Source organism: Mirounga angustirostris, unplaced genomic scaffold, assembly GCF_029215605.1.
Source record: "Mirounga angustirostris isolate CCGP_5_RB_7025 unplaced genomic scaffold, mMirAng1.0.hap1 SCAF_17, whole genome shotgun sequence".
Taxonomy (NCBI): domain Eukaryota; kingdom Metazoa; phylum Chordata; class Mammalia; order Carnivora; family Phocidae; genus Mirounga; species Mirounga angustirostris.
Genome location: NW_026991725.1, coordinates 31,266,419 through 31,278,832, shown reverse-complemented (window position 1 = coordinate 31,278,832; position 12,414 = coordinate 31,266,419). Strand labels below are relative to the sequence as shown.

General features: G+C 37.5%; 1 protein-coding gene across 12 annotated transcripts in view; it reads right to left on the bottom strand.

Annotated features, from left to right (window-relative positions):
* Positions 1 to 12,414, bottom strand: part of TLK2 (tousled like kinase 2) — a 123,093-nt gene that overhangs the window by 62,236 nt on the left and 48,443 nt on the right. For 10 of the 12 annotated variants that reach the window (XM_064583069.1, XM_064583070.1, XM_064583071.1 and 7 more), the window contains 4 exons: positions 10,555 to 10,626; positions 10,272 to 10,341; positions 9,223 to 9,266; positions 8,394 to 8,489 (listed from right to left, as the gene is read on the bottom strand). In XM_064583069.1, coding sequence (XP_064439139.1) covers positions 8,394 to 8,489; positions 9,223 to 9,266; positions 10,272 to 10,341; positions 10,555 to 10,626 — 282 coding nt within the window. The remainder of the gene's footprint in view (positions 1 to 8,393; positions 8,490 to 9,222; positions 9,267 to 10,271; positions 10,342 to 10,554; positions 10,627 to 12,414) is intronic. The other 2 variants (XM_064583065.1, XM_064583066.1) reach the window with 1 other exon arrangement.

Here is a 12,414-nt window from a genome sequence, read left to right as displayed (position 1 = left end):
GCAGTTTACTTTGTAGAGTTCAACAAATCAACTTCAAAATAGCCTCAAACCTACAAAAGAAATGTTATTTCTTCCCTGTAGGTAAATGAAGATTAAGACATTTGTCCCCAAATTTACAGGCAGAATTTACTTCACTCTCAATTCTATCCTCACCATACTATACTTAGATGCAAAAATCGAAAATAAATACAAGCAAAACAAGTTCCAAAGAACACTAAAAAAATAATATAACACAATTATGTATGGTTTATTTCAGAAATGTGAAAATAGTTCATTATTAGCAAATCTACTGATTAATTCAGTACATTAATGGTGGGGGAAGGGGAATCAAGATTCTTCCCTTTAGATGTCAAAAAGGATTTGCACATTGTTGGGCAACTCTTAAAAAACAAAAACAAAAAACACTGGAAATTATCCATCTTTAATACAACAGAGTATTTTTTCAGAAATCAACATAAATCAATGGTGCCATACCAGAGACACTTTGATCAGAGTTAGGAAAACTAGACAGGGGATAACATATTAATATCACAATCATCTCAACATTATTACAGAAGTTTTAGCCAACATGATAAGGGTGGGAAAATGAGGTATAAACACTGGAAAATATTAAAAAGATTAAAAAGTGTCATTTTTGGATGATATAACTATTCACAAAGGAAACTAAGCGAATCAATTGAAAAACAACAAATAAGAGCTTGGTAAGATGGCTGAATATAAAGTAAACATACAAAAATCAATAGCTACCCCATATACAAATAATTTATTATTATCAGAATATGTAATGGAAGAAAAAGCAGATTCAAAATTTTTAAAAATCTATAAAATAGAAATAAGTTTAGAACTTAAGAAATATGGGGGTTACCTATAAAGAAAAACCACAGCTTCACTGACAGATGTAAAACATGACCTACATAATGATACTATGCTCCTGCATTCAAATTTTATAAATGTCAAATTTTTCTAAAAGCCAATGCTTAAGGCTTTTTGTTTACTTTTTTTTTTTTTTCTGCAGGAGAGAGTGTTATGGTGGTGTAGCGATCACAGAGGTTCTCTTGCTTTCTTTTAGGGGGTTGTTTTTGTGGAATTTCACACAGTAATTGAGGTTCACTTGGAAAAATAGTCATGATTAGCAATATAAGTTTTGATAAAGAATAGCAGGGAAACCTGACTAGTTATTAAAACATACTACAAAACAACATAACTATATCAGTATAATACTGGTACATGAGCAGACCCATCAATCAGTGGCACAGAATAAAAAACTCAGAAGCAGACCCCTATAATACGGATATATAATTTACGATTAAAGTGTATTTCAGATTAGTGGGAACTTATTAAAAAGATGGTAGGATATTTGTGTAGGTATTAGAAAAAAGGGAAAAGTAGACTGCTTCCTTATACATAAAAATTACAAGAAAATATAAACAAATACTTTTATGACTTTCTAGTGGTGAAGGACTTTTTAGGCATGACATTAAAAATATAAACCATATAGGACCATCTTAGAATAACACAAAACCACTAAGACATAAAGGAAAAACACTGATAAATTTGACTCCAAATTTTTTTACCCAAATGGCAAAAGTCAACATAAAGTTAAAAGATAAAACTCAAACAGGCAAAAATGTTTACCATATAAATGACAATGAGTTAACAATCTTAAAAAATAATGTGTTCCTACTCATCAGGAAGAAAAAAACAAATACTCCAATAAATAAATGGCAAAGAGCCTAAATAAGCATTAAAAGAGAAATCCAAAAGGCCATTAAACTTAAGATGTTTAATATCACCAATGAAGAAATGCAGGTAAAACAAGGTATTCTTCTCACTGACAAAGACTACAAAGCTAAGCTTTAGTATTAGAGGAGGGTACACAGAAACTGGGACCCACAAACTGCTGATAATCCGCTAGCAATTAAGTGATGACATTTTAAAGTAAGCATATTCTTTGACTTGGGAATTATAGTTCGGAAATTTATCCAAAGGAAAAGAAATGCCTAAGTACAGATATATATACAAGGACATTCATTACAGCACTATTTATAGGACACAAAAGTGTTTACATGATATTGGTTAAATAAATAAAGAAATGAGAAAATCCATTATATGAGAACATACATGTATATGTTTATGCCCACTAAACTCTTGAATAATAGTTCTTCTGGAGGAGACTTTCTATTTTACCACTTCTGAGTTGGACTTTCATAGTCAACATGTATCCCTTCATCAGGAAAACTTAACATTTTCCTTTTAGAAAATAAAAGTAAAATAAACTAACCAAAATAATCCTGACAAAGGAATTTAGTTTTGTTTTTTTTTTTTTAATTTTTTATTTATTTGCGCGAGAGAGAATGAGAGACAGAGAGCATGAGAGGGAGGAGGGTCAGAGGGAGAAGCAGACTCCCTGCTGAGCAGGGAGCCTGATGTGGGACTCGATCCTGGGACTCCAGGATCACGACCTGAGCCGAAGGCAGTCGCTTAACCAACTGAGCCACCCAGGCGCCCAGGAATTTAGTTTTTTAATCTGTAAGCAGAATCCACCTCCTTGAGACCAACACTCCTACCCCAACCAAATGCAATTATTTAAATTCAGGCTCCAGAGCATTCGTGATAGCCAGTCACAACTATATTTGCACTACTTGGGAGATTGTATCTCTGAAGCCACGATACTAAAATTAATCATTCTGTTATGTACTCAATAAGTATTTGCCAAGGGCTGAAAGATTTTTGAGTATTTCTGGAAATACAGCAGGCTAGGATTAGATAATCATAAGAATAGGGCAAAATAGGAAAAAAAAAGATACTAAAAGCACTGAAGAGTTGATAATAGGGGATAGTAGGGATCTGCCAGGGCAAAACTAAGGGAAATAGGAACACAAGACACATAAATGAAGTACCAAAGTCACATCTGCCCTAAAGGTACCTGCAGATCTTGAATCTCTATTTCCAGGGCACATGGTGCCAAGCAGATAATCACCAGCCAAACAAAGTCCACTGGGGGCAGGGGTTCAACAGGAAACCCTTCACACATCAAGCTTCCAGGGCTTCCCAAAGGTTACACTCTCAGGGAAAATGAAAACCAGAAGAAAAATTTCCTCCACCCTCAGGGAACTACAAGCAAGTTGCCCTGGCAATGCAGGAGGCAGGAGCTCCCCTGAGAAATGTTAACACAATCCAGATCAATACTGAATGGGTAGATGAAACAAACAAACAAAATAAAAGCCACAAATTCAGTAGCTGAAAGTAGTACTGGATGGGTGAAATCTCTAGGCACTTGGAAGAAGCAAATAAAAATTTTCCCTGGAGGAATACATCTTTGTCTTAGATCTCAAAGAAATTTCACAAACAATATTTCAGGAACAATGAACAGCACACAGTCAAAAAATAATACGAAGCATAACAGAAATAAAGCCTGGAGCAACAGCTAGGAAAAACAAACAGATTCATAAAAGAGACAACAAACAGATTCACAAAAACTTCAAATGCCAGAATTATCAAATACAGATTATAAAACAAGGTCTACCAGGTTACAAAAAAATAATAAGAGAAGACAAGCTTGAAACTATCAGCCGGGAACATAAAATAACAAAAATTAAGAATTCAGTGGAGTTAACAGCAAATTAAATACAACAAAACAGAGAATCTGGAACTGGAAGGCAAGAAACTATCCAGAATGGAGCAAATGGCGACAAAAAGAAAATAGAGGGCGCCTGGGTGGCTCAGTTGGTTAAGCGACTGCCTTCGGCTCAGGTCATGATCCTGGAGTCCCGGGATCGAGTCCCGCATCGGGCTCCCTGCTCGGCAGGGAACCTGCTTCTGCCTCTGACCCTCCCCCCTCTCATGTGTTCTCTCTCTCTCATTCTCTCTGTCTCAAATAAATAAATAAAATCTTTAGAAAAAAAAAAAAGAAAATAGAAAAAAAATGTTAAAAAGCAGATGATAAGGTGAGATGGTCTAACATACAATTAATTGGAATTTCATAGGAAGAAGAAAAAGAGAACAGGGCAGAAATAATATCTGAAGAGACAATGGCTAATAATTATCCAGAACTGGTACAAGACCCAACAAAGAAGCCCAACAAATCACAAGCAAGAGAAATAAAAGGATGCATCATAGTTAAACTACAGACCACCACAGATAAAGATTTTTAAAGCAGCCAGGAGAAAAAAAGAATAGATACTTCCATAGAAATAAGAAGTAAATGAAAGGGGCACCTGGGTGGCTCGGTTGGTTGGGCGGCTGCCTTCGGCTCAGGTCATGATCCAGGGTCCTGGGATCGAGCCTCGCATCGGGCTCCCTGCTCGGCGGGGAGCCTGCTTCTCCCCCTCCCTCTGCCTGCCTCTCTGCCTACTTGTTCTCTCTCTCTCTCTCTGTCAAATAAATAAATAAAATCTTAAAAAAAAAAAAAAGAAGTAGGGGCACCTGGGTGGCTCAGTTGGTTAAGCGACTGCCTTCGGCTCAGATCATGATCCTGGAGTTCTGGGATCGAGTCCCGCATCGGGCTCCCTGCTCGGCAGGGAATCTGCTTCTCCCTCTGACCCTCCTCCCTCTCATGCTCTCTGTCTCTCATTCTCTGTCTCTCAAATAAATAAATAAAATCTTAAAAAAAAAAAAAAAAAGAAGTAAATGAAAACTGTTTTCTCTCTCTTTTTTTTTAAAGATTTTATTTATTTATTTATTTGAGACAGAGAGAATGAGAGACAGAGAGCATGAGAGGGAGGAGGGTCAGAGGGAGAAGCAGACCCCCCGCCGAGCAGGGAGCCCGATGCGGGACCCGATCCCGGGACTCCAGGACCATGACCTGAGCCGAAGGCAGTCGCTCAACCAACTGAGCCACCCAGGCGCCCTGAAAACTGTTTTCTCGATAGTAACAATGGGAGCCAGAAGATGGTAATAATACATTCAATCGTTAAGAGAAATAAAAATGCCAAACTAATATACACAGCAAAAATATCTTTCAAGGATAAAAGCAAAATAAAGTTATTTAAACAAACAAAAACCTAGAGAGTTAACTCCCCAGCAGATACATATAAAAGAATACTAAAGGAGTACTTCAAGCAGAGGGAAAGTGACCCTAGGTGGTAGGTGTAAGATACAAAAAGGAAAGAAGTACAAAGAAAGAGGTAAATGAACACTGACAGCATAAAATAATGTTGTATGAGGCTAAAAACAAAAAATACAAACATATACCACCACCACCAAGTTAGCTGCAAGTAAATGAAGTTAATGTTCTGACATCATCCTTTCTTTGAGAGGAGGATAAAGATACTATTAACATCAAACCTAGGCATACTGAAGATACATGTGGTAATTTCTAAGAGAAACACAGGATAGGACCTAGCTACTAGCGGAGGATGAGAATACGAAATGATTCCCACCACCCCCCAAAAAACCTGACCCAAATAAAAGCAAGAAATGAAAGAAAAAGGAACAGAGAACATGCAGGATAAGTAGAAAACACATTAAAAGATGGTATATTTAAACCCAATATAGTAAATAAAATAAATGCTAAAGTTAAAAAAATAATTTTGACTGAAAAAAACAAAAAATTCAACTATTTTTTTTCAGGTATATTGAAACATAATGAAATAATAATGAAAAGCTGATAGTATAAAAATGGAAATACCTATACCATACAATGATTTGGATATACTGAATATCAGATATAATGCATTTAGAGCAAAAAGTATCACAAGAAATGAAGAGAGTCACTTAATAATGCACAAAACAAAAATATAAATACAGGAAGAAACAAACAACTCCCACAACCATGAGAGAGATGAATATACCTCTTGGTAATTGCTAGAACAAAGAGCCCCAAATCAGAATATAGAAAATTTAAACACTGTGATTAAACGCCACAATTAACAAAATTGACTTAATGACAAAATCAAACTATTTTGTTTAGGGATGCATACATGGTCAAATGGTAAGAAATAGCAAATTATAATCACAAAAATTAGAACAGTGGTTGGTTGTTTCCAAGGTAGAGGGAGAGAGTTAAAATCAGAGGAGCACACAGGTTTCCAGGGTACTGGAAATATTTTACTTCTTGACCGAAGTAATGATTACATGGAGTTAACTTTATAATGATTTCCTGGAAACGTTTTTTTGTGAAGGGCCAGACAAATATTTCAGGCTTTTTAGGCCACATATCATGTCTGCGATATATTCTTCTTTGTCTCTACAACTCTTGAAAAATCTAAAAGTCATTTTTAGCTTGCCAGCTGTGGGCTGTAGTTTGCCAAACTCCTGCATTAAAAGGCTCATGTCTAGGTCCTTTTTTGTTTTCAACAAAAAATACAAAAGAACCATTTAGGGGAAAAAAAGATAAAGTAATTCTTTATCCATCAATTTTTCCTTTCAACAGTTCTGAACGTCTACCATTTGTGCCAAGCACTCTTTTGGGTGTCAGAGATTGAAAATTAAACAAGATATTATCTCATTATGTCAAGTCGAAGAAATAGTTAAAAAAAAAAAAAAAGTACACCTTTATATAATAAATACTGAGAGATGGAAACAGCAATAAACAACAAAGCAAAGTCCCTGCTCTCAAGGGATTAACATTCTAGTGGAAGAAGATGGGCAACAGATTAACCATATAAAGATTAAAATATATTATTATTAAATAAAAATATTAAAATTGTACCACACCAATGACAGTGAATGATCTACAACAACATACAATATGGATGCATCTCATAGAAGAAATGTTGAATGAGAGCAGCCAGACGTAAGATTACATATTGTATGATTCCTTTCATACAAAGTACAAAAACAGAAAAAAAAAACATCTATGCTATTAGAAGTCAGGATAGTGCCTGTCCTCAATGGCAGGGAGGGGGCTAATAACTGGCAGGGAGCATAAGGGGGTTTGGGGAGGGGGAGCTGGTAATATTTCCTTTTTGTGTTGGAATATTTTAAACACTTTAACTGGTTTTAAAGTTAAGAAAAATAGGGGCGCCTGGCAGGCTCAGTCAGTGGAGCATGCAACTCTTGATCTCTGGGGTTGTAAATTTGAGCCCCACGTTGGGTGTAGAGATTACTTAAAAAAATTTTTTTAATTATATAAATAAATAAACATATATTAAGAAAAATAAAGACACAAGCCTTCTCGACAGTTACCAAAAAAACCTCAATCTAACCAAACAGTTCTGCACATCAAATATTTCTAACATGTTTAAATATGACAAGGATGACAAAATAGCCAAATTTTCAAGTTGAATACATTTTCCTAAGTGCTTTAATAATTGTAGTCATCCTAATGAATGCATGACTTTATAAGACAGAAGAGGGGAAGAAGTGCATGCTCAATACTTAGCGCAGAAGACTCACTTAGGGAAAGAGCACTATTACCCAACTCTGCTGAGGCAGCAGAGTCCAACAATGTTCCTAAAAAGAAACTGATCTCAGGGAGACCCCTTTTCTCCAAGATCCCAAAGCAATACCTGAGGCATCAGTGGCCAGAACATACTCTTGAGTACAAAGATCTTGTACGGTATCAACAAATTATCCCACGACACTCAAGTACATTAACACAAAATCCCGTATGCGCTAGCTAGCTCAGGGAGTCGCAACCTTGGCACCAGTGACATCTGGAGCAGGTAACAGTATTGTGAGGCCTGCTGTATACCTTTTAAGATGTTTACCAGCATCTCTGGTCTCTGCCTACTAGATGCCCACAGCTCCCTCCTCCGATCCTCTAGTTGTGATCAAAAATTACTCCAACATTGCCCCACGTCCCCTGAGAGGCAAAACTACCCCCAGCTGAGAACACTAACCTGGCTAAAATGTTTTTTAGGACCTTCAATTCTCACTTAATGGAAGGAAAATGGGGTGGGAGGGGGAGGGGGCTGGCTGGCTCATTTGGTAGGGCCTGCGACTCTTGATCTCAGGGTTGTGACTTCAAGCCCCACGTTGAGTGTAGAGATTATTTAAAAATAAAAAATCTTAAAAAAAAAAAAAAAAAAGGAAACAAACCTGTCTCATATTTGTGTTAACATTAGCTTCTCTACCACATCACTGAGAAAGCCTTGAAAAATCAATCAAATGCCAGGAGCTGACCAAATTTTTTTAAAAACAGAATTATAGGACTATATAAGCTTGGCAAGGATAAAAACCTAGTATTTGAACTGGCAATTATTTCTTTGACAGGACCCTGAGCTGTAGGCTTAGAGATAACTTATTATACTGAGAAACAGGGTTAGCTCTTGTAAAACATAAATTTATAGATACAGACTTGAATCTAAGTAGTTCACAGGTAATACTATGAATGTTTCTCCTTAATGCCTCATTCCCCTTGGGTGATTAATGGAAGAGAAACTGCTTGAGTGTTCCTGGGCTTCTCATCTCCTACAACAGGTGTCAAATTTCTCCAGGTGAATGCTTACCGGTAAGGGATTGGATAAGGAATGTTGCGGTGAGGATCGTGCAACTGGTGGAACACTTCTGCCAGGGCTGGTTCCTGGCCCGCTTCCCCCAGCAAACTGGCCAACAGGGAGAAATGGATATGAATAATTCAAAACAGTACTATGCTTCAGATAAGGAGAGTAAAAGATTAACACACAAACAGGTCTTAATTATATGGCCCCTTTAATAAGTCAATACATCTTATGCTAAAGAGAAAATGCCATGTAAGTCACATTTTGCTATCTTTTCAATGAGATTTTAAGAAGGAGCTCCAGCAGAAATGTACCAAGATATAAAGAAAACATGGCTAGAAAGCTGAAGGTACACATGGTTTTGAAAGGACATCAGAGAAGAATGTTTTCCCTTCTTGTCTCAAAATACCCGAAAGCAGGAATACAGTGGTATAGTGGATGTTAGTGTCTTCTTTAGGAACCACTAACGATGGGTCAGTGAGCTCACTACGTGTCCCACTGCACTAAAGGGAAGAGGACAAAAGAAGAGTCCAAGTCACTCCATTTCAATCTTTGTAAGACCCGAAACCTAGTCTAGCCGAGAGAAAAAATCACCTCATTTGTGAATTTTTATATCATCACAGACAAGACACATCATAAACACATTTAAATTTAGGAAGTCAGCAGCAGTTTCCTCTCAAAAGAGAGATGGGGCAACATCAGATTGATGAAGATGGGGAGGAAGGGAAGGAGAGCACAGTAAAGACAAAATATTGCTTTCTAAAGCCTTAAATGAACGCAAGGATTTAGTTTTGTAAAAATCACTACAGATTTTTTTTTTTCCAAAAATTTAACTTACCTCAAAGTAATCACTAATTTTATGTCCCCTAGGAGTGCCTTTCCCTGAAAATGAAACCAAAGTAAGTATAGTTTTTCCAATAACATACGTAAACCATCATTCACTAAAATGTACTATGTATTCAGTAACTGTATACGTTATCATAGATTCAAATGTTGGCTTCACTTTTAACAAGTAAGCCAAATTACCTGTATCGTAAGAACAGAGACAGTTTCCTCATCTAATAAAAGACTTAATAAGCAGTGAAAAGAAGACTTTTTCTGAGATTGCCTTCTTTTAAGATTTGCTAATCTTTTTTTTATAATACACTAACAAACCTATGCTACAACTGTGAATCAAAATAAAACTAATTTATAGTCCATGCCCTCAATTAAGAGAACACAGAATTCAAAACAAACTCATCAGAACTAGAGGGTTTACTCTGTATCACAAAAAACTCTGTGACCATGTCACTTTGGGAGAATTTTTTCTCAAAAATAAAAATAATTTGTAGATTAAAAAAACAAGAAAAATGCAAAAAAAAAAAAAGACTACGACTTCCATTCCTCAGAGGGGTGGATGAAGCAAACCACTTATTCCCTCAACTATATATGGATATTTGGCATCAGAACCATCATATTTACAGATTTATCCCACTGGGTGCCAATGTTCAACTAAATAATTGCCACAGAAGAAAAAGAGGTAGAGACAGCCATGTAAATAAAACCATTTCTGGTTACCTATTATTAACAAATCACTGAGCTAATGCAAGATATGGTTAAAATGCCAATGTAACCTCTTTTCTGTATAATACATGCTTAGTCTGAAGAAAAACCTGTGGTGAGAAGATCGCTAACTTACAACAGGGCAAACGAGAGTCCCCAGAGAACTGACACTTTTGTCAGGTGTATATCAAATGGCAAGTCTATAATAAACAGCCTGGTATTCCCTTAAGGTACACAAATCTCCTTTGTTAGGAATCCCTGTATCTGAACTAATTATTTACTGTGAGTCGGAAAATTCTAAGTACATAAGAATTTAATATTTTTATTGGTGTGAAATATTACTACCTTGGCTAGTTTCATATGGTTCAGCTTTTCTTTTCCGGTTTCGCTGGTCATTCTGTTTTTTCTCAGGAGTCTGTTAAATACCATATACATCACAATTAGCATTTTGTTAAATTTCTCACATTATGAAAATTAGAGAGTATGTACAAAATATTGAACTTAAAAGGCAATACAAGGCACAGACAAATCCTAAATCAGTGTGTCCTGGAGTTACGCAGTGCCGTCCTTCAACCCAGACTGGAAGTGTGGGAATATGTAAAGTCTCACAGTGGATGTGGCCTCTTACCTCTACTTCTTTATCACTCAAGGACCCCACGCTGCACAAGCTCTGGTTGGAAGACTCACTATTGAGTGGCCCCTGGAAAGGAAAAAAAAAAAAGGGAATGAAAAGAAACTCATTTAAGATGACAGCAAAACTGAGGAAGGGCCTGCTGGTTATGATGTGTAAGTCAGGTCAAAGAAATCAAGAATTAACTGCAACACCTGCAAGTCAACTTGAAAAGAATTCAATCAACTATACTATGGTGCCCTCACGTTAAAATTCTCTAGGCTCAGTGGGTAGAGCATGCGACTCTTGATCTTAGGGCTGTAGGTTCAAGCCCCATGGTGGGTGTAGAGATTACTTAAGAATAAAATCTTAAATGGGCGCCTGGGTGGCTCAGTTGGTTAAGCGTCTGCCTTCAGCTCAGGTCATGATCTTGGGATCCTGGGATCGAGCCCTGAGTTGGGCTCCCTGCTCAGCAGTGAGTCTGCTTCTCCCTCTCCCTCTGTCCCTCCTCCTGCTCATGTGCTCTCTGTCTCTCTCTGCCAAAAAAAAAGATAAAATCTTAAAAAAAAAAAAAAAAAAGTGTAAAAAATAAAATCTTAAAAAAGAAAATTCTCTAGTTACTACTAATTTTCCTTTCCTTCACCAACTCTGTAGTCATGTGCAAATTTTCCCTTCTAGAGTACTTCCACATGTAGTGAATTCATTTTTTAAGGAAAACAGCAGGGGAAATAAATTCTCTCGGTCTCCTGTATCATACAGCCATCGTCTGAAAGTTGGTATGTTCAGGAGCATGTTAAGGGTTTCTTATGAAGAGTGGTCAGGGATCATAATGAAGGAAATGCTTTTCTGAGTCATGCTTTAAGGAGACATGACCACTAGCTCAAAAAAACAAAATTACAAGAGATTGACTCCTAGCCTCACAGTACAAGGAGCTCTCTGGCCCCGCTCCTCAGTGAAACTGGTGAAAATTATTTTAAAAAACAACCATTCAAAGCCTCTGAAAATGGTCCCTGAGGGGAAACAGTAAATGAAGAAAACAACTATTCAATAAAAATCTATGAAAATTCAGACTGAAAGGTCAAAGTCTGTGGTATTTGAACCAAGACCACTCTCACTCCTCCCCTCTCCCATATCAGCAAGGTTCCAGTTCTTGCTGTGGCCAAGAACACATGGCTCCCTCTTCCCCCAACTCTCAGTCCAAGAGCTTTCTTCCTGCAAGGAGCAGGACTGTCCCCAGCCCCGTACTAAGTCCCAGGCAAGTACATCAAAAGCAGGGGCTCCCCCGTGTACAACCCCCACTTGTGGAACACAAGCTATACCTCAAGTGTGGCACACTGAGAACAGCGGGGCCCCAAACAGCTCTTCTGCCCAGCTTATGAGACGATGGTAGTTCCACACCAGAAGCAAGCTGCTGCATGCACCTCATTCCCACCCTACTCCCATCCCCCCACCCCCGCCAGCACTCAGCTCCCAGATCCAGAATGTCACTCAGAAAAGATTGCCATTGTCCCCATTCCCAGCTCCAGAACCCTGACTCATATTTTGCCTCAGGGAAAAGGCAAGAACACATGCTACCAAATCTCCTCCCAAAAGACTTGACTTCATATTCCCAAAAGAGCAGGGATAAGTTTAACTCTAAGGTATTCTCAAGAACAGTGGAAGTTGTGGTAAAAGGCAATTAGAAGATTTGTGAAGGTAATGAACATACAGCTTACACTGCAAGCCAGCTAGTTTGCAGAAAAGAACCCAAGAGTAAGACATTTGGGAGAAGTCCTCCTGGGGTCAGAACAAAATAGCAAACACTGACCTCAGAAACTCTTCCTTCCAAGGAGCCCCAATTTAATCTGATTAGTTTGTGGAGGAATTTAAACCTCAGGG